The sequence below is a fragment of the Thermobia domestica genome, chromosome 5 (assembly GCF_964235325.1).
Source record: "Thermobia domestica chromosome 5, izTheDome1.hap1.1, whole genome shotgun sequence".
Lineage (NCBI taxonomy): Eukaryota > Metazoa > Arthropoda > Insecta > Zygentoma > Lepismatidae > Thermobia > Thermobia domestica.
Window position 1 is genome coordinate 250,612,099 of NC_137458.1, and position 24,077 is coordinate 250,636,175.

The window sequence follows — 24,077 nt, forward strand, 5'->3', positions numbered from 1 at the left end:
GGAAAATATATGGAATGTACGGTGGCCATTGATAAGCATACTCTATCATGGGTGTATTTCTCAGTGCAGTTAATGTTTCTAAAGTAACGTATATTAATATTAATTAAGGCAACGATATAAGTAAAATTTAATGAAGTTTCTTGTACAACATACTATTACAGTGGCAGGTCTAGGCCAGGGCGGGAGGGCCTAGCCCCCCCCCTTAGTTTTTTGAGCGAAAAAAATAATTTAAGCTATTATTTATATATTTTTTTGAAAGTTTGTAGTAAACTTATGATATACCTAATATAGTCTGGATTCTGGCTGCGGCCCCCCAGTTTTTACCTTCTAGATCCGCCACTGATAATATATGATGAAAATTAATTCATTTCGATTGAAAAACTATATACGGTATTTTAAAGTAATTCCGCACGCATGCATATTTTTGCATATTGAAACTTAATTGATAAAAATTCACTTGTCGGTATTGGATGTTGCTGAAGATTTTTTAAAGACTTTTGACGTGCCATTGCAGCAGTTATATCAAATGATTAATAAAATATTAGTTTCCCGTCGATGAAACTACTTATTTTATTTCAGAAGCTCTGTTTTTAGGCTTGCCATGCACAGAGAAAAATCCGTTCTCCGGACAGCGGTATATTGTATGTACAAATATACGGTATCCTCTTGCTTACTATAGAAATCAGTACGGAGCATACGTTATCCGAATGCTACATAGGCACTGCCCTTAGATGTTCCATCATGCCGTTGCAGGATGTCTGACATCTAACAGTTTTCCGTATATCACATGCATATACTTATGCTACCTTCGTCAGCTATATGTTATATACGTCCATTTATATGTGAGATCCTGACCGCCTACATTGTTTCATACGGAAAGTATGTATAGATGGAACACTTATACAGAAAGCATCATATAGCATGCGTTTTCAGTTATACGTTTGCTGTACGTTAAGTCCAAAAACTACAGGAATTACGCATGTGACCTATCTTTTTAAGTACGCCACCTACATTTTTTTCTCAGTGTGTCTTTTAGTAACGAAAAGAAAACCCTTAAGTGTTTCCACTGATTCATATCACGAGAGAACTAATAGGAAGATCAACAGAGCATGAATTATTGTTTGGTGCTGAGTTGATTTACTACAAGAAGCAGTGGACTCAAAATAATTGACGCATATGCTTGGGCAAAATATTTAGTCTATCTGCTTCTCCCAAAATCCATTTTTTTAAGAGCTAACCTTAAATGTGTTTGGTTAAAATTGAAAGCAACTTAAATCACCTTATGGCACTCAAAATGTGATTATAATTCCTTTCGTGGAAACTGTTACTGAAAACTTTTAACTACAAAATTGAACACTAGAAGTCAGTTCTCAATGTATTTTTCCAGTCTCAAGACAGCTAAATTGCCCTCTCATATGGGCTATTTAAATTCATCATATCCAAAAAGTGGCCTTATCAAAAATATCCCCTATATTAAAATAAATGCTCAAATTTCATGAATGTGTACCCAGCAATTTCTCATCTGATCTTAGTAGTAAAATTTCTCAAATTTTCATCTTACCTATCACCTAGAGCAGTTCTTTTGAACTGACCAACGGATGACATAGAAGTCTGCCTTTTTTTATAACAAGATAAATAGTAGAGGAACTCTAGAACAAAGGATGGGAGGAACATGAGGAAGAACATACCTAAGCGAGTGTTGGCAGTGTATATACATACAGTTTTGGATTAATCAGTACCAGAAGTTGTTTTCTGCAAATTCATTGGCAACACTTACTATGTTGTTGTTTGCCTTCACCACTGTCTTCTATGAATGTCTGGTTACCTGCAAGTTTCTACTCCTTTCTGTGTGGGAGCTCATCCGTGGCTAAGTGGTTAGCGTACGCGCCTTTGGCGTGGGAGACCCGGGTTCGATTTCCGGCGGGAGCTCATGTGGTTCGGATCCCATAGTAGGTCCACGTCTCATATAGCAACGCTGCTGAAAGGGAGGCTAAAGTAAATTCAACTCAACTCAACTCCTTCTGTGTGGTTTACAGAGCAGCAAAATATGACGTCATAGATCAGCAAACTTGAGTCATAGAATATTCACTTGGAAATGACTGGTAAGGCCGAAAAAGTTAGGAATTCTGATGAAGAGTGACAAAATATTTATCTCCTCCCCTGCTCTCTTTGAACCATTTTGCTTTCTGAGATGACGAATTAAAGAAATATATCCTTATCGGTAGTCTAGATTCTGAAGACTACGTTTCTTAACACTTCAATATCCTAAGTTCAATGATTTCAGAGACCTGGTGGAAGGCGAGGCGTTCAGCGTCCTTCGCGTTTCTCATTATCCACAGCCAAAGGATCATGGAAAATATTTGTACAACATTTCAAGCTTCTTTCCCTAATAGTTTCGAAGAGGTGATAAAGGAAGGAAAATAGTTCAACATCTTTCCCTTAAGAGCCGCACTTCGCAAAACCCTGTCTTATCCAAACCCTGTCATTTGAACGAAATTTTAAGTTTCAAAACTCAAATGCTTCGGAAATCTGCTGATAAGTGAAAAGAATGTTCAAGCCAGGAGCGTCATTTAGGGAGGGCAGGAGGGGCAATTGTCCCTCCAAGAGTTTGAGGAATACATATACTTTAATCGATTGTCTACTAATACACTAGTACAAATCGTGAATGTCTTATGTCTGTGTTGCTCTTGCCCCCCTCAAAGGAAGTCTGAAATGACGCCCCTGGTTCAAGCCTTTCCTTCCCATTCTTTCTTGGATATTGTCGTCTCAATTCACAAAATCCAATTTTGTCATCAGCCTAGGGTTCAAGCAGAAAATTTGTACAAAATTTCAAGTTGTCACTCCTACCAGTTTCGAGATTAGAGGCAACGAAAGTCCAATATTCCTACCATAATGAATCAAATTTCACAAAAGTCTTATCTTACCCACAACCTAAAGCTTAAGGAGACAATTTATTCAAAATTTCAAGTTTCTTCATTGAATAGTTTCGGCAATCAAAGATAGAGGGGAATAGGATTATTTTCTTATAGTTTCTTAATTAGTCTTAAACCCGATCCTTCAGACATGTTGCTTGGATTGATTGCAATATAGAGCTCTTAAAGGCATGATTATGGTATAATTAGTGTTCGAAATAGTCAATGAAAAATTGTCCCCTTTCCAAAAATCTCCTGGACATAAGTCGGGCCATAAAACCCTAAAACCGAAAGACGTATAAATCTCCTACAACTGCCAGTTTCGATATTGATACTCCAAAGATCAAAATCTATACGAAATACTGGAATCAGTTTTCACATTGATCTTCCGTCCTAAGAATTAGTTGTATTTTTTGATCGTATCACTCTATTGTAACAGAAAATGATACACCTTTATATTTCCGGTTTCAATATTGAATATCTGTAGTTTGTAAGTCTGCCACAATTCTTCATTGTAAAACAAAACCGAACCGAATTAATTTATGTTCTGCATGCAAACATTTCATTCCACTATTGATGTTCGACATTCTTAATTCAATTAACGTACAATTGCCTGGGAAGATTAGAATTCCCATGAACTCAAATCCCACGCAAAGTATCTACTTTGAACCAATTTTGTACAATATAATTTATTGGAAATGTGCACTAAGAAAATTATGGAAAGAAAAAAATATTTTAAAACGTTACAGGTTGCCCAGACATGTACAGCAAAGACAGTTTAAGCAATACGATGTATTAAGTACAGTCGTTAAAATTGTAAATATGTTGTGAGTACAGAAACAACTTCATCAAAATTAATTTCGCAAGAAAGTCATTAACGAATATTTCTTTACATTTTAGTACAATAAACGAAATTTTAAAAGTGAAAATAATAAGTACATTTTATTTAAACAACAAGCTATAATAATTCGTTTATGCAACATTAGCTTTAGGTGCGTAATTAAATTTCGTTTTGCATATTCAGTGTCATCAATATAAACAAAATTTTAAACAATGGAAAGCACATATAAATATAGTAATTTCAAACTTGTCTTGAGTATAGAGTAATTAGTTCACTGCTAACGATACATCTGTAGTGCATTGTTTGGTACAAGTATTAACATAGTATAACACAACTATGGCAAAGGTACGTATGTAATTTTAAGTTAAACACCTATGTGATATTTTAAATTTTGATACCAATTCTATTTTCGTAAAGTAAACATTACGCTAATTTTTAAGTAATTTGGTTTACCAACAAGAACTTTTTCATCAAATTTTTTTAATATACAGTGTACTTACTCTTTTATGTACTTTGGGTGGGGCTGCGGTGGCTCAGTGGTAGAGCGTTCACCTCTGCTGCATGGGGTCCTGGGATCAACCCCAGCTCACGCCAAGTGAACTTTGTGGTGGATAACCACCGTGCGCATGGGTTTTCTCGAGATTCTCCTGTTTCCTCGCGCTTTCTTCATACCACCAATTTCATTCATTTCTCATCATCATCGTGTCTTTAGCCTAGCCTGCATAACCGTGGGACGTAAAACTTAAAGATTTCATTTCATTTTTTAAGTACTTTGGTTTACCAACGAGAACTTTTTTTAATGCACTTACCCTTTTAAGTAGTTGAGGGGGCGCGGTGGCTCAGTGGTAGAGCGTTCACCTCCGGTGCTTGGGGTCCCTGGTTTGATCCCAGCTCGCGCCATGTGGACTTTGTGATGGACAAACACTGTGCTCGTGGGTTTTCTCGGGGTTCTCCCATTTCCTCCCACTTTGTTCATTCCACCATTTGACTCATATCTCATCATCACGGTCTACTTTAGCCTAACCGGCATAACCGTAGAAGATTTCATTTCCTTTTAAGTAGTTTGAATTACCAACAAGAACTTTTTTAACACTTACTCTTTTAAGTACTTTGGTTAATCAGTAAGAACTTTTTTATACATTTGTCCTTTTAAGTTTTTTGGTTTACCAAAAGAATTTTTTATACACTTACCCCGTCCGTCCGTCTGGAACACAAAAAATCTGAAGACCTAATGGATTATCCCGAATTTTGGCCACGATGTATAGAGTTGCAAAAATTAGTAATCGAGTTCGTTCATGATGGTATAGTCACTATATATTCCCATAGGGGGGGGGGGGTATTATCCAACCCAACTGTATCTGAAGGCCATGTTGAATGCATACCATTCAGTTACTTTGAATTCCTTAATTATTGTACACGCGACACTGTTACTTCTTGAAAACCTAGATAAACAATCTATTTTCCAGTTTTCCTATACATGTAATTTACATATTGGATTTTGAGTGTAACTGATCACATAACAAATTCTGAAGAGCGACAATTTGTTCGGATCCTTAAAAGTTCTTACTGTGTATCTGTATAAATAGTAGTATTCCTTTTGACTTTTCAATTCTTAATGCATATTGAGATATGCATTGACGTTGCTTTTAACTTCTAATAGTTTTACCTATATTTCGTATTCATCACTTGAATCCGTATCCAATTGAATATCTTCAACATACATATATCTGCTTCAGGCCCATATCCACGGGGGGGGGGGGAAGAGGGGGCCGCCCCCATAAAATTTCACGGTAGGCTTGCAAATGAACTATAATATGGAGATGAAGTGTAATATGATTGGGTCAGGCCCCCCTAACTTCTACCGGCCACCCCCTAAATTTTTGGGCTGAGTACGGGCCTGATCAGCTTTATGTAGTGTTAATTATATATAATGTTGCCAAGCCAACATAAAGCTATCTTTTTTCTTCAAATGGTAATACAAATTATTACTAATTTCAAATTTCCGTGGTAAACAAAATATTTCAGTTTAACGTCGCATCCTTCCTTTACGCCCTTTAGGCTAAAGAAGCCGGATGATTAAGGCAAGTTAATGATGGAAGCATTGGTGGAATGAGAAAGTGGGAGATAATGGTATTACCCCGACAAAAGCCACGGACACGATTATGTCTACCACGAACTCATTTGGCAGGAAATCGAATCGCGGACCCCTCACACCACAAGTAGGAGCTCTACTACTGAGCCACCGTGCCCCCTTACATGTTAAACAAATACTTAAAATAACAAATCTATTACAAAGTGTTACAGACTAAGGATGCTATACTGTCATAAACTTAAAAAAGACGCCAAACTTTGGTAGACTTTTGTAACAGTAATAACGCAAGTGAGACTGACAAGACAATGAACGTCCAAATTACCTTAATGATTAATACTATTATTATGATATAGTGTATTTCGAATAAATAAAAATAAAGTTACAAGGAATTGAAAACTTGATTTTTTTCAAATGACTTCTTTTTCCTTCACTAATCTCCTTGAATTAAGTATCTCATGCAATTACATAAATGGTTTTCAACAGAAATAAAGATCATATTTCCGTTTACAGCAATTTAGTACCTGAAACTGTTCCAGTGATACAAGGAACATTGATATAGGTTGCTATACACTGCTTACTGTGGCTTATTTGCGAAAACATTTTTAAAAGTAATTTCTTTCGCTTCTAGATCATTTTAACAATGGTTTTTGGTAGATGCAATTACAAGTTCACAGAATTACTTAATTGTAACAGTTTTAATATTTTACTAGTGTTTACAATATCTCCGGAACGATTTCAAATTCCAAATTCACGAAAACGTCAATAGTTTTCTTCTACACCTATTGAAAATCACTTACTTGATTAGATGTGTATTTATCTAAGGACGTTTTCCAAATAAAACCTTTTGTGATAATCAAATTTTCAATTGCTTGTAGCTTTCTTTCTATCTATTATATATACGCTTTATCATTATCGTAGTGTTTGACACTAAGGTACTCTGAAAATGTGCTGTTCTTTCCATCTTACTCGAGATTGATGGTTTTTCGATGTTTGTGATAATCTATTGTAGCGTCCTTGGTTTGTAACACTGAATAATGACTATGTTATTCTAAGATTCTTTTAACATGTAGATTTCAAATTAGTAACATTTGAAAAATAAACTTTATGTTGGGTTGGAAGCACTGCTAAACTTGCGGCATTCCTGGATGTGTCGAACAATACCCGTCTTTCAATACGTGGTACAATAACTCAGTGTGTTTTATCTATTAGATTAAATGTTACAAGAGCGTATCAAGATATATAGTCCACCCTATATATATTTCTGAAAATAAGAGTTGTTCCGACTGTTATACAGTAAAATATATGAAGTAGGGAGTGGCAAGAAGTTTCTTGGAGGCAACATACCATTGACTCAAAAATCGAATCCAGAATGATATGAGGAGCCTAGAACAATGAATCTCAAGTAGCATACAGCTTCTAGTACTTAGGAATTAGCATACATTATGTTTAAATATATTAGAAATGAGACTAAACTTAGAAATTTACTAATGCGCTCAAAATGACGAGAAGCATACCGTATTAACTGACAGTTTGATCATGTGTCATATTACTCGTTTCACTAATCTGTGTACTGTTTACTTTACTTTGTCCATATTTTTCTCTTCTTTCATCTTTGTGTCGGTCCAATACTTTGAGATAGGTCACATCATTCCGCAGTGTAGTGATTCCCAAACGACTTGTTAGAATTAATTTTAAGTCAAACTGTACCAGCCAAAGCTCCTAAAGGCAGAAATAATGTCATCATTTTATAGAAACTTATAGTCTTACACTACGCATTATTAGTATCATACGTAAAGGAAGTTTTTTTTAACAAGGCATTATGGAAGATACATATCAAATACACACACACACACATATATATATATATATATATATATATATATATATATATATATATATATATATATATATATATATATATATATACCAGAAACATGCATATCCCAAAAAAGATGAGAAAGATGAGATTGAATGTTTTTCCCCCTTGATGAAACTGTGCGTACGTCATTGACTGTTATAATTTACACTATTTTTTTATTTAAAAGAAAATCAAATCATGTGTCCTGATGTTTTGAATATACTGTAAAGCGTGTCATCAGTCCAAAAAGGTTGTGAACGCCTGCCATAAGGAAATGAGGAAACTTTTTTTTTTTTTTTTTTACCTTTAAAAATATTTTTATTGTATTAACTCACAGTTTCCAATATAATATTTTCTAAGAGCGAGGGAAACCAGTTGGGTAGCCATGAGGCATTGTAGAATCTTATAATTACATCAAGTTTCACGTAAAACTATTATTAATGTGAATCTAATCTGGGATCGCACAATAAGCGATAGTTTCATGAATCCGTGTGCGTGGGTTTTCTCGGGGTTCTCCCGTTTCCTCCCACTTTCTTCATTCCACCATTTCATTCATTACTCATCATCACCGTCTCCTTTAGCCTAACCGGCATAACCGTAGGACGTAAAACTTAAAGATTTCATTTCATTTTTCAGTTTCATGAATATAGTATTACTATGAGAAATCTTCAATGAAGTTTCAAACAGGAAAATGCGCTCGCGGTTATTTCATGAAGTATCCAGGGAACGACTGCACAGAACATATATATCTATTATTTGAAGAATGTGCACTGTGAAAATAAGAAACCCTACAATATATATGATATATAGCGCGTTTAATGCGTAAAGGAACCAAGTTCATTTGGGTCATTTCCTAGATATGTCACGTTTAAGATCTCAATATAAAGCTCCTTTCAGAGCCTAAAAAATTCATGTTTAGATCATGTAAATAACTATTATAATGAAAGAAATACCGTTAACTTTTCTATGTACTTAAGTGTATTGTAAGTACGAACTTTATGTCTTTTTCGCACTATTTCAGTCATTGCGCTTGATCCCTTTGTGCTCTGAGCACCCCATATTTGATGCATATGTAAAACGCATGCAGACGAACATATATATATTTAGGATATAAGAGAAAGATTTATGAATTTTAACAATGCCTGTATTCTGCCTAACACTATCAACACGTTTATACGTGTTGTACGCAATATACAATAAGATACTATCTTACATTTGGATAAACTAAGAATTATTTTAATAAACAATTATTTTTTCATTTCAGGTAACTTTGATTTTGGTGGTGGCAGCAACCCTTGCTAAATCATACTGCAAGCCATCGTCGCACTCTGCAGCAGAAATAACTACACCGGAAAACATTAAATTTAATAAGATGTCAACTGAAAATTCTGAGTCTGCAACTGGGAAAGCAAATAGTCCTTTAATCCTAAATTTGGGATTAAAAACCACATCAGATTCTTCTGTAACTCAAAATAGTGAGATATCAAATTTGGAGAAAACATCACAGATGCCGACACTTTTTGCTCCGCTGATGTCAACAACTATTGCCACTCATAGTCTTCCAGTTATACTACCAACAGAGAGAGACATTTCAACTGAATCCATAGATCAAACTACTTCTACAACGGAGGAAAATGTTCACCTTACACTGGGAGAAGAAAAGTCTGATACTGTCGTCAATCATTCCAAATCTACAAGTGTATTCCCAGTCGCAAAAGGGAAATCCCCAGTCATTTCTGCACCAGTTCAACGTGCTTCTACGAGACGTCCATCTTATTTGAGACTACCTTCTCAAAACAAGGCAATTAGAGTTCGTTATATTACGCTCACCGACAGCAGGCTGAATACTTTAGTGAGAACAGAAACGAAGGCCAGATAAGGATGATGATGTAAGGTAAGCAAGGCTTTCTATACAACATACGTAAAAAACAATGCACTTTAGACAAGAGTGACTAGAGTTATAAAAATAAAATAAATAAAAATAAAGGGACTCTCGACAAACTGGTATATATTAACAAGCTATCTAGATATAGTCCTTGTTATGTCGAAGGATACAAGTGAGGAGAAAGTAGCCTTCGATTATTATCTGCCCACGGAAAGCAGTCGAATATCGAAACACGGAGTTTACTACGGGGTAATTTGTTCAAAAAATATGAAACAATTTTACAAAACTTCAAAATTTGTCCAAATAAAACATAATTTTGAGGTTGAAGAACACATAAAAAAAAAAAAAATGGTCTCTACGTACTTAGGAGCTAGAACCGGGATGCCTTTTTCCTGTTTAAAATATGACAATTTTTGTTCCATTTGCATTTTCTCCGGAACACCGGACGATTTTCTGAACAAGAGGGAGAATCCAGTTTAAAATGAGACTGCACGCCTGGTTACTCTACTTTAGACCAAATGAAAGAACAAGAATTTTAGTAATGACCGAAAAAACTGGACCAAAAGATTGCGATCTTGGCCAATAATTAGTTTTTGGATCAGGGACCAGAAAAGTTTTGAACGGGCTCTAAATCGAGTTTTCGTGTTTTCTACGGAATAAGCACATCATACTGAGTTAAGTGATATTATTATTATTATTATTATTTCTACAAAATCATATTCCTATTTCGGTTCGGTACTACGGTTCTATTTTTCTAGGTGGTGAAGTTTTCTGTTTCTTAAGGTAGATCACCACCTGAAAGCCAGTACATATTTTAGCTCATTACCTTTACTACTGCGCAATGAAACGTTATGTATTATAAATGTTGTATTATAAGATAGAGTAATGAAATGAAATCTTTGAGTTTTACGTCCCACGGTTATGCCGGTTAGGCTAAAGGAGACGGTGATGATGAGAGATGAGTGAAATGGTGGAATGAAGAAAGTGGGAGGAAACGGGAGAACCCCGAGATAGAGCTCTACCACTGAGCCACCGCGCCCCCCAAGATAGAGTAATGTTTCAGCTGCAGCACAAGATACTAATTCATTTGGTTGTGTCTCCTGATATGGAAAAATGTAATAAATAAAAGAAAATATTTGATTCGTTTTACAATGAGCACACAAGATGGCACTTGCTGTTAGATCTTACTAGAAGTGCTCCGTTTTATGAAATGTTTATTTGTGTGTGTAAAGTATTTTAAAGTAACGATCTTATCACGAAGTAGATATATTGTTTGACTGTTTTTCATGTTATGTTTCATATTTTATTTAAATAATAATTTACATTTAAAGAAATAGATTTTGAGACGATACTTGCGCAGAACGCCATAATGCGTTGTTGCCAAATTTGTACGTTTACTGTAGTAGTCACAGTAAGAAAATTTCTGGATTCTAGCGTTGCAGTTCGAGAAACGGAATTGCGGTAAGGATCGAAAATTAATTCATCTAGTAAGTATCCAAGCAGAATTCCATGATTACTCCCTTTATTATCTGACATCAGTAAACAGTCGACACTATCTGGCAACGTCACACTATTCAAGCGCCGTTTTGCATGGCACTGGGAGCACCTAATGGTACACCTTAAAACAATACATTTGTTTAATTCGATAGATAAACATGTAATAATAACATATTGAGGAACATCATTTTTGTATTTGAAACTGTAATCTTTGTAACTTTAATCTAGTATGCAATCTTTATAATGTTTTTTTTTTCTTTCAGATTCTGAAACAATATTGAAGCTACGTTGGAAATGCTGTATTTACAAATACATAAAAAAAAACAACATAAAAACGATAAAATATGTAATACTGCTCCAGAAATCAAATGCACTCATAAGTCATAACGAAATGTTAAATATCAGCTTAAATAAATTTTTAATTATATATTATGGAATAATTTTATTTTCAACGGATTTGTTTCCCGTCTAAATACAATTGAGTCGCTAATTTGAGAAACGTCATAAGTCAATAATGTGAATAATGACATAAGCCAATGATTTGTAACATTTCTCAACTCAGGGACTGTTGTTGCAGCTCGATATTGCACGAACTATTAGCGTAACTTCTGATATATCTATAATAATCCAAAAGTGTAGCCGTCCTTCAAGAATCAACGCTGCATGTGAACTTATTTTCGGCATATGGTTAACTTATGACGTTTCTCAAATCAGCGATTAAACTTAACACCAAGGTAGCGATTAAAGTAAGCATATTAGACTTACATGTGTATTTATCTAACCACTTAACCCTTTTACCTATATGGATATACCCCTAAATCCAATTTGTTGGAATGCACTATTTTCGAGACCTTTATCTTTGCTCAATTAATTTAAATCAATTTCAGCATACAGATTCAATGACTTTCACATAAATTTACCTTAATATGTTCTGGTTGGTTAGACAATTTGACGTTTAGTCTAAACCATATGAGCTTCAACCAGGAATCAAAGCCGAATCTTCCGTTGTTTCACTGACTATAATCTAAACCTGTAAAAAAAAAAAAAAAAAAAAAAAAAAAAAAAAAAACTCCATACAGCAAATCGCACTGTGGAACACTGTGGAATGTCATTTTTGATTTCCAAACTATGATTAGCAAAAGAGTCGGAAGTCTTAGAAAACACCTTTGTCCGTCCTTCTGTCGACAGGTATAAGAGAAAAAATGGTACGAGATATCGAGATGTGTTCTTTAATCGATTCAAGGACCCAAGAATAGGTTCCATCCAGAGTTGGCGTGGGTCAATGAAAACTTGACCCACCACCCACTGACCCGCCACCCACCGTGACCCACTCTGACCCACCGTAACCCACCACCCACAATGAACCACTTTCATCCACTGTGACCTATTCTGACTCACCAAAATCCATCATCATCAACTCTGAACACGATCCACGGCCTCTTCTGTACTGACCAAAGAGTTTACACTTGTAATAAAACAAGACTGTGAAATTGTCACTAATCGGAGTTTGAACTTCTAGTCAATCGCTCAAGCACCACTCTGTTAGAATAACGGTGGATCTGACCTTTACGATATAAAATGGTAAAGTGTTTGTCAGTGAGGGAATTGAAATAGTTCGAGGTGGGGGGAAATTAGTGTGTGCCTAAAATATACTTGTACTAAGAAAGTATTCTTGTAAGTGTTACTTTCTGAACGCATTCTAAAAGAAACTTCTGCTCGGGTCCCTATGTGAGAGCATCTCCATAAAGTATGCTCATAATTGTAGTTTGTGTAATCACTAAAACACCACGTTAAATTTAAGTTACAAATATGCATAATTGCAATTATTATGCATATTTATTCAAAGTAGTTTATCTAAAGCAAAGAAGAAACTTACTAAAAAAAATAGGTACAAAGTTGAATAACACAAATAAGCCATTAGTAATACAAGTATACATTTTCTATACCTCGTAATTTTCCACCTTAAAACAAACCTGAAATCGGGTTTATTTTCTGTTGGTAACTTTTACGTGGTAAACCATCCTTAGCGGAATGATGTCCATCCTTCAGCCAAGAAATAAATAGCTCGTCTACTTTGAGCTTGTCTAGCGGTGGGCCATTAACATTGATGAACAACAAGTTAGACAATGTTTGAGCACTTAGTCTATTTCTAATATCAGTCATCTGTAAATTCATAAGGGGAAATCCCCGTTCGCACTCTGTCATGGAAATTGATAATATTTCTACCCGATTTATGCAACTTCTCATCGACAATCTGCTTGTTAGACTTAAGTCTGTTAACTATTTTTCTCGGTCAGTTTTGAAATACTCAGCAAGAAGTATCATCTCTCTATCACCATACATCTTTTCCATATCACCATGTCAGTTGGTAATGTCGAATCACGGAGAACAGAAACTTCATCTACCACGCCTTCGATAGGGAATTTTGTGATAAATTATCAATTAAAGCCTGATAAACTGATGATTTCTTATTTGTTTATAAATTTAATTTTCGTAATTACACATGAAGGTTTGATGCCATTACCAAGTTCCCTCCCCCGTCTAGAAAGCGAAAGGGAACGAGGTTCCTGGAAAGTGTTCAGAGGTGAATGGGAATTTCCCTCCTTCTTCCTCTTCAATTACCACACTGCTGTTTGCCATGTGCCAAATTACGATGAATTTCAATTAAATTATCATAGTATAATTATTTCCTTGTTGAATTATCAATACTTTTCAGTTGAAAAAAATGAAATTTGAAAGTTCCAAACCAAGGTAAGTAGACCAACGTAAACGGAAAAAAGTGTAAAATTTTCCATATAATTATGCGTACAATCCAAACTTAAAATTTCCATGTAATTAAGCTTACAGTACAAATTTTATGCCTATTTTAGTCACAAGTTTTTGGGTTGATTGCCCTGTGCTGTAAGCGCTCCATATAATAAACATAAGCTTCAGCAATTATTATAGTAGAAAGCAATGAATATATGAAGCCAAGCACTGTATTTTTTGTTTCTGATTTTTTCTTAAATAACATCTACCGTTTTCGATCATTTTTACAAACCAACTCACTACCAATTTTCCATATATAGAAAGTGCCCACCCCCAACATAAACGAGAATTTAAAAAAATGCTAGGACACATTCTGTTTATTTTCAATAAAGAGTTAATACACTGAATTTCCGCTCCGTAAGTTTAACGGCTTGCTAGATACTCATTTTTTTCGCAAGAATTCGGATCCTCACTACCTCCTTAGGATATTATGTATTATAATGAAAGCAATATAACATTCCAGTTTGGATTAAGGCCTAACTATATACTAAAAGTAATTTCATTTGACTTTGCAATTTGACCATGATGATCAGGCACACACAGTTACATTCAATTTTTTATATAATAATTTATGTATTACAGTGATTCAAAAATGTATTTTTTCCAGTAGTTAGCTTTTCTAAAAACTCACAGATCTTGAAAGCCAAGTAGTAGTATAAGTCCTATTGCTATTATTACAATTAAAAATATCAATATCCGAAAGTGCCTGAACTTCTTTTTTCACTTGGTTAGATATACTCACCTTAGGTAAGTAGAGAGAAACAAGTGGAAAAGGAAGGGGAATGGTCTTGAAAGTAAAATGAAGACAAATTTCCCAGTCTTCAGAAGATACTGTCTACCATGCAGTGAGCAAAGAGGGTCGGTAGATCATACTGAGTCGGTAGGTCGCAGTGGATCATGGTGGGTGGTGGGTCGCAGTGGATTACATGCTGTTGACCCACAACCCACTGACCCACTCAGAAAACTTGACCCACTTGACCCGCTTGACCCACTGACCCACTCCATCTCTGGTTCCATCTCCTTGATTAACTCTCTACTCAAACCGGAAATGCTTCAAATTAGTAATTTCCGGTTTCAACGTATATAGCTATAGAACGAAAACGGTAATAAATAGTGGAAGGCGGTTTCTAGCAAACAATTCAGTGTATCAAGACAACATGTTCCACAACACTCTATACACAGAAAAATCCGTTCTCCGAACAGCGGTATATTATACAAATATACGGCATCCTCTTGCTTACTACAGAAATCAGTACGGAGCATATATTATCCGTATGCTACATAGGCACTGCCCTTAGATGTTACATCATGCCGTTGCAGGATGTCTGGCATCTAACAGTTTTCCGTATATCACATGCATATACTTATGTTGCATTAGTCAGCTATAATTATGTTATATACGCCCATTTGTATGTGAGATCCTGACCGCCTACATTGTTTCATACACAAAGTACGTATAGATGGAACACTTATACAGAAAGTATTATAAAACATGCGTTTTCAGTTATACGTCTGCTGCACGTTAAGTCCAAAAACTACGGGAATTACGCATGTAACCTATCTTTTCAAGTACGCCACCTACAATTTTTTTCTCAGTGTACGAAAGCCAGAAATGGTTCAAATTTACTATTATTATTTTCTGTTTAAATACCGGTTGAAACCTTTATCGTCATAGAACGAAAATTGTACGAGAGAGGGTCTAACTAGAAGCTTTATTATTATTATTATTATTATTATTATTATTATTATTATTATTATTATTATTATTATTATTATTATTTATTTTATTTTTTTTAATAAACGATACAGTGTCTCAAGACAACATATCATGACTATCTACAACACTCTACCAAACTGTAAATGGTTCATATTTACTTTTTATTCCTGTTTCAATAATAATTTCCGTAGATCAGAAAGGTAAATGCTATCAACATGAAGTTTCTTGCAGACTATTCAATACCTCAAGGCACCATAATCACGAGTATCCACAACACTCTTTTTAAACCGAAAGTGGTTCAAATTCAATAATAATTCCTGTTTCAATGTTTATCGCTATAGAACTTAAATGGTAAGAAATAGCGAGAAGATTATCTTTTGTAAACAATTCAGCGTCTGAAGATAACATATGACTATCTACAAGACTCTACCAAGACCTGAAGAGGTTTAAGCTTACTTTTACTTTCGGTTTCAATACAAGTTTCAACGTTTATCGCCATGAGCAAAAACGGTAATAGATAGCGAAAATCTGTTTACTGTAAACGATTCCGCGTCACATAAGTATCCACAATACTCAACCGAAACCAAAATTGGTTCAAATTTACTTCCGGTTAAAATACTGATTTCCGTAGAGAAAGAAAAAAAAACGATAAATGCCATCAATATGTTTTTTTTATAATCTATTCGGTTTATCAACAAATAGTTTTCATCCCTTTCTTTAGTCCTCTATTCAAATCGAAAGTGGTTGAAATAAATAATCTTTGGTTTTATTCTTTATCGCCATTGAACAAAAACAGTAGGGGGATAGCGAGTAATGGCTTATTGATATGGATTCATTGTCCAAGAAACAAGTTCTATCTTTAATCTTATTACTCTATTGCAACCAGTACTTATAAATCCACTATTTCAAGTTTGAGTGTTGAATTTGGATAGTTGGAAGTCTTAGTTTCATACTATGAAACGATACTCACTTGTTTCTGTATAGATGTATTTTTAGATAAAACGAGTAACTGTTAACTTAACATAATAAGGTGATAAAGGATATTTGTATTGGTTATGAATAAGCCTACATTGAAATGAAAACTTGGGTTTCGAGTAGAGCACCATTTATATTTATTGTTACTTGTATATAAAGCTCCAAAAGTTGTTCTTAAATGAGTTTTCCTCAAAACTGGTGTCTAAAATAATACTTTCTCGTTTGCGTAAACACTAGAAAATATCGTTCCTAGGTGAAATTCAAGATATAATAGTATTGTCTCTTAGTAGAACCTACTAAATAAAACATATAAATCCTCTTGAAACATGATGAAACTAGCAATTCACAATAGGCCTACATATAAGAAGTGGGCAAAAACTTGAATATGCACATATGCTTCTAAAGTATACTCAGTCGGGTCAATATAACGTCAGACCTAAAACAAATTCCAAGAAAAAGTCTGTGAATGTTTTTTTTCTTTTTTTTCTTTTTTTTTGTTTCAACAAAGTATACTGATCAATAGAAAAAAAGTTTACCAAAATTTGAAAACCAGAAGTGGGTTTTACCATGATGGCCATCGCTAACCTAAAACATAAGCGAAATTCCTATGACTTCCTTTATTTATAATCTTAGAAAAATATTTTTCCATTAAACTTGATGTTTTTATCTGTACCAGGTGTCCTGATTGACAGAAGAAAAGTCTATACCATAATCTGGAAACCAGAAGTGGCATTTTTCAAGATGGCCTCCCTTAACTCGAAAACCAGTGAAATTCCTGCAGTTCCTTATCTTTAATTTTAGAACAATTACTTCTCTATTAAAATTATGGTTCTTATCTCTACCAGATGTACTGATCGGCTGAAAAAATAATGTCTATCGTAATCTGGAAACCGAAAGTGGCTTTTGCAAGATGGCACCGCTAGCCTCGAAAATCAGCGAAATTCCTACTTGTTTATTTTTAATCGAAGAGCAATTGATTTTTAAACAAACTTAGTGTTTTAATATTAAAGAAATTCTACCTATAAATGATATCTATAGAATAAAAAATGGATATCAGTAATGATCAGTGTATGTAAATACCAGTTAATAGGTCCCGTAGATTCGTCTCATAATTATTTCTGTCTACAGCGCTAAAATTATCTATTGGGGTATGGATATATCGTAGCCTTCCTTTAATGATGGATTGACAAGATGTGTATTATACTGTACCACAACAGTTGCTGTATCATAGTGTTTAATTGTAAATTCTGCATATACTGTGGCTATTTGATAATAGGCCCTTTTCCCAAGCTTGTTGATCAAGTAGCCTCCGTCAATAACATATTTATCTACACATAAATCAGAATCAATTGATGCTCGATTCTTACAATGCTCATCAATAGCATGGATTAATTGTGGTTTATCGGCCTTTCTCAGAATGTGGATGTCCTCAAAAAAGTGATGTGAGGTATCAGTAAGTTCATACCTCATCACCTCCTCTAAATCTAATTGTCCTGTCTTCGAGTCTACAAGAAATTGCTGGACGAGAAAGTCAGGATCAATGTTTTGGTCCTGTGCAACTGTGACTCCAGATGGAATACTCAGGGTTTTTACTTTGTCTGTCCTTTTAAAAGCAAAGGAAAATACATTTTGTCCAATCATACTGTGTGCACAATGCTCCTCCCCACTGACTCGTACTCATGCACATAGATGCCTTCCTTTGCCAAAATACTGTTGATATTTCTCAACGGGGAGTCAATAGAGAGAGATGAACATGACATCTTTTCGTATATGTTTGAAAGATCTGAAGCATCTTTTTCAATTCTTGAAGCATTGGGCTCTTTGTGTTGCTCACTATTGGTGTAAGAGAGATGATTAAAGTCCTACATGATTTTAATCAGATACTATGGGGACTGACATAGTCCAGAATGCTCGCTGATCCTTTGTCATCTTATTTATATGAGTTAAACAGCCCGAGGTTTTAAGTGATCTTATAAGTGTTTATTCAATGACGAGATCGCAACCTAGACCAGCGCAAAACTGATTTGTTCGAAGGATGACAAACAACCCATTTTGAAAAATCCTGTAGACCTCGGGGTTATTGTTCTCTGTTTCACTCATTTCCTGAAGGTACAAAGATGCTGATTTCAGATAGTTGTAGTATCTTGCTGCTGCAAACATCGGCAATGCATTGTAAATCGCATGCAGATGATCGATCCAAGAGTCAGCGTGATCTGCTCTTATCAGCGCTCGTACAGTATCTATTTGTTGATATGCTATTCACAACTTGCTCGTTTTAGATTGAGCAATAACTTCGGTTTTCTTCTTTTGAAGTGCCTCATTTATTCTTATTACTGAACTAGATGTTACTAAAGTTTCAAAAGCTGTTTCATCCATTAAGATACACAAATATGTAAGTTTCATCTATTAGAGAAGTGAATTCAGGATTGTCGTCCAGAATAGATTGCACAAGTAGTTGATGAAGATACCTATCTACTAGAAGATGGACTCTGAAAGCTCTTGGAACTGCTTTACCGTTTAACAGTTGCACTACAGCATTTTCACCATACACCAATTCTAAAAAATGTTTCAGACCTGTACCTATAGTTCCAAGTAAATTCGTGAAAGTGTGAAAACTGCCAAGCATAAGTACGATAAGTTGAAGTCCTGTGGTGCACCTTTGATTATTTCACTATCTTTCCGGTAGAGGGATTGATCAAAAATTATTATAGGAGGGACGTAGTGTTTGTTGGCTAATTTGTTCATAAATTCTAATGTTGATAGAGTGCACGTTTTGTCACCGGAAAAAATATCGATCACGGCCAAATATAAAATTGAGGACTTGCCAGAATGAGAATTTTTCTGGTGAACTACATGCAACATTCCCTGTCAATTTGGTACAGGCTGCTTGAAACGAAACGAAAGCTCCACAAAATATAAATATCAGCTACATCTTACAATATTGATAACGTGCAAAATCTTTAAATTATTTCTCGTAATCTATTTTTGGCAAAATTGTACTCCACTAACTGACGTCTCTGATATGAATTTTCGACAATTTTTTCCTATTTACAAGATATGTTCGCTCTACTCTGGTGTCAACTCAACGATCGTTTCCTTTCCATTAAGTTTTCCTTTACCGTCTACTGTCGTAGCAGTGTGACCTACATTCTCACAAACAAGCAACTAGGAAGAGTCAAATAACTCGTAGTCTTCAAAAAGAGAGTTTAGATTAACGGCGGCCATTTGAAAAATCTACTTCCTTTTTCCAGATCATGATAGATGTTTTCTATCAATCAGTACACCTGGTAGAGCCGAAAAACGTAAGTTTAATCAAAAAATTAATTATTCTACAATTAAAAATAAAATCATAGGAGTTTTTGTTGCAATTTTTGAGGTTGTTGGCGACCATCTTGATAAAAGCCACTGCCGGTTTCTAGATCATGATAGACATTTTTCCTATCAATCAGTGCACCTCCTAGAGACAACAAACGTAAGTTTGATAGAAAAATAATTGTTCTATGATTAAAAATAAAATTTTAAGAGTTTTTCTGTAATTTTTAAGGTTATTGGCGGCCATCTTGAAAAAAGTCACTTCCTTTTACAGATTTTGGTAAACTTATTTCTGTCAATTAGTGCAGCTGATAGACAAAAACTGTTCACAGACTTTTCGTTGGAATTTGTTTTAGGTTAACGTTTCTTTTTCGCTAAATTGACCCGACTAACTGTCTTATAGAACAGCTAAGTCTGTTCGTCTATCAACGGGTCTATATCACAAGTGCACATGACAAGCACTAGATCTCAGAAACCGGACATGAAACCACTAGATACATCCACCATCCATCACCACGCCACTGGTCAATGCACACATATTCATTTTTAAAAAAATGGTCATACAAGCCACATATGAGTTCGGTCATAGCCAGATATACCATAGCAGTCACATCAGACAAAATGTTTGATCATAGCAGCCACTGGTCATACACACCACTGGGCAGATTAGCCACGTTTGCGCGGTAGAGTCAGGCAGCTTTTCATGTGTATCATAATTAGTAGGTTATTCCTTCTAATGGTTAGGTAATACATTTTGATTGTAGATTTATTATTATTATTATAAAATGTCATAGATATTAGGCTTTGAAACAATTATTATACAACGAGTTTCAAGAGAAGAAAATAATGTTAATTAACTATTATAGACAATAAAAAGGGAAAAAAGGGACACACAATAGAATTAAAGATCTCGTCCGACAAATGTTAACCGCTATTGCCATTAACGGGAGATTGTGTAACTTCTACCACCTTTATTTCAATAATAGAAAATGGAATATGGATTGCTAACTTAACCACTACCTATGAAGATGAAGAAGATTGACTTCATTAACAAAATCGTCCCAAATAAATCGCTCTAGCTGTATATTGCAAAAAGCTCAAACATTCGCTTTCATTTAAGAGTTATCGTGTAGAGCAGTGCTATTCAACCGGGGGGACGTAGTGCTGCTTCTGGGGGTCTGCTGTTGACAGTTCACTGCAAATTAAATTCGATAACTTGTCAATTTGTGACTTTTGTATTTATGCTCGAAAAGAGTACAATGAAATTAGTGACAGTACTATTTCACTTCTTCCATTTTTTTCAACATATTTGTGTGAACACGGTTTCTCAGCATTAACATCAATAAAACGGAAACACAGAAACTACTTGAATCTAGAATCAGCTCTGATTCTCGCACTCTTGAAGATTCGACCAAGAATCGAGGAGTTGACGTTCTGGAAACAAGGTCAGTCATCTCAGTAACAGATTAGTTCTAAAGTTACTTTTAGTTTTTTGAATTTTTAACATCGTGCTCAGCGTACGAACTATCAGGGAGGATGAGGGGAAAATCCTCCTCAGTAGAACTGGATGTCTCCCATATGTTTTGAAATTTCCAATGTTAATTTTTTTTTTCGGATGTGCACTTTATCCTCCTGTAAATAGTCTTTTGATTGGCACACCGTCTGTTCTTTTATTGGGTCTCTATTTCTCCCAATTTTTAATAAACAGAACATATGTATTAAGTTTAATAAGTTCATTTCTTGCACGCGAGACGAGACAAGAAATGGAAAAGTCGTCTCGCGTCTCGTCTCGTCTTGCAAATGTGAAGTCTCGTCTCGCATGGTTTAGTCTCGTTTCGTGTCTCGCATAAAATTTTCACTCTCGTATCGTGTCTCGTCTAGCAAATGCGAGACGAGACGAGACTTCTCGTGTCTCGCGTGCATCCCTATTCATTTCGATTTAATTTCTTTGAAACAGCTTCAGAGGTACAGAATTGGATGGCGAACTGTGTCTAGGGTACATGAGAAAAAAAAAGGTTGAATAGCATTGGAGTAGATTACCGAACAAACATAAGACTCCGTTACCCGTTACGGTTTTAAGGATCGACTCTATTAATGAACTCGGTATAGATAATCGCTGTTGCAAAAACAAATCGAAAATTCGATTTCTTTAAGAGTTATCGGTAAACAGCCTGATTTAAGTCCCGTTAAGACACTTATAAACGGATTGACGCCATTAACGATCTTAGCCGACATAATCACTCTAGCTACGTATTGAAAAAAAAAAAAAACTACCACTTGGATGCCAAGTGATGTAAGTCCATAATGATTTTTTTTTTCAGGAGAAAACTGAAGTTCAATATCTAATGAGAAGTTTTTATTTATTTTATGATTGCAATCAAAAACATAATATATGAAGTTTATTTTCTAATGCTAATAGTGAATAACATTCTTTTGATGTGTGACTTACATGAGATGTTGAAGTTCAAAGTTCTCTCCTGGAAAATTTCAATTTTGGAGTTACACCGTTTAGCATCCAAGCGGCGCAATTAAAAGGATATTCACTTCCGTTTAAGAGTTATGGGTAAACTACGTAATGGCCGGATTTAACGTTAAGGTATCAACGGATAGGCACTTCCGCACGATAACTCTTGAACAGAAGCATTTTTTTTTTAAATTGCACCGTTTGGTTGCCGAGTGATGTAACTCGAAAATGAAAAATATTCAGGAGAGAACTTTAAGTTTCAATATCTTATGAAATTTTTTTTATTTATTCTATGATTGCAACCAAAAAATATAATATAGGAAGTTTATTTTTTAATGCTAATAGTAAACACCATTCTTTTGATGCGATTTAAATGAAATATCTAAGTTCAAAGTTCTCTCCTGGAAAATTTCAATTTTGGGGTTAAACCATTTGTCATCCAAGTGGTGCAATTAAAAACTTCGCTTCTGTTCAAGAGTTATCATACGGAGTAACTTACGTATGTATGGACATACTAACATCCCAAGTCCCACTTACGTTATCACAATTACAGGTATTGTAACGTTGTTAAGCGCAGGAAACGTGTAAATGTCTGTAGACCTACTTTAACAAAATAGACCTACTTTAATAAGAAATAGAAACAAATTATACTTTTAATTTATGTAAAATAGTAACAAATACAAAGATAGTAAAACATTTATTTCAGAAATGAATTACTTTCGAGAGAACTTGTAATGCATGCTATATAGCAGCTGGCGTTAACACGTCAGTACACGCCCCCCAATTGTAACATGAGGACACGCCATGACGGCAAATTGCTCACGCAAGTTTTGATAGTTAATTTCAGTATTTGTACATTTTTATTGAGAGTGAGAAATTTATTCTATAAAATTTTTGCTTCTTAGCTTATTATAGACACTCTCAGTACCTAACAAAGATTAACCTAAAGATTTTGAGAAAATTTTTGTTATGTTTTCACAGTTTTTGAATTTTCTATTACTACTCGAGAACACGCTACGTTAGCATATTGCTGCACTCTCTGATTTACAAAGTAACGCCAGAACACGCGCTGTGAGCAAATTGCCGCATTAGCTATTTGGGCTATAGGAAATTTTCTCCGTCATATTGACACATGTTTTATTATTACAAATACAAAAAAATGTACAAAAACATCATTGATGTACTAGAGCAGTGATGTTATGAAACTAGTCCAGTGAAATTTAGAACATATATTTACATGTCACCTTCTTCGTCCTTATCGTTTGCAGCTAGTCCTTGGCCACCCTCGGTGCAGTTTGTACATGATTGTCTTATGTCCCTTGCATTTCGGAGTGTTGCAGTTGATGCATAAGACAGTAATTTTCCTGTTCTTTCTACGAGGGCAGATACCGCAAACTCTATTGTGATCTCGCTGATCAGGTGCTGCTTGAGGTTCTTGTCTAGTTGGCTGAAGTTGGAATATTTCAACTAGCCGGTCCTTTATTGACCTTGCAATTGGATAGTTTGCAGCTATTCTTCTTTGCGCATGATCCAAAATAAGCTGTCGGCCAAGTGATTTCAAGAAGTCTTTTCTTGCAGGCTTGTTGAATTCATTATCTCCCATGTTGTTGGCTTTCCAAATAACAAACGAATTTATCCCACCAACATTCAATTCAAAGAAAAACATTGTTAGTGGCCAGCGATTTGATACACTCGATACGCTATACTCTTTTTTGC

General features: G+C 35.0%; 1 protein-coding gene across 1 annotated transcript; it reads left to right on the forward strand.

Moving 5' to 3' along the window:
* Positions 1–3,975: 3,975 nt before the first annotated feature.
* LOC145686536 (uncharacterized) lies at positions 3,976–11,512 on the forward strand. Its single transcript, XM_081759974.1, has 3 exons — positions 3,976–4,098; positions 8,968–9,597; positions 11,349–11,512. Exons 1-2 carry the CDS (start codon positions 4,090–4,092, stop codon positions 9,580–9,582), a joined length of 624 nt encoding a protein of 207 aa, XP_081616100.1. The 5' UTR covers positions 3,976–4,089; the 3' UTR covers positions 9,583–9,597; positions 11,349–11,512.
* The last annotated feature ends 12,565 nt before the right edge of the window (positions 11,513–24,077 follow it).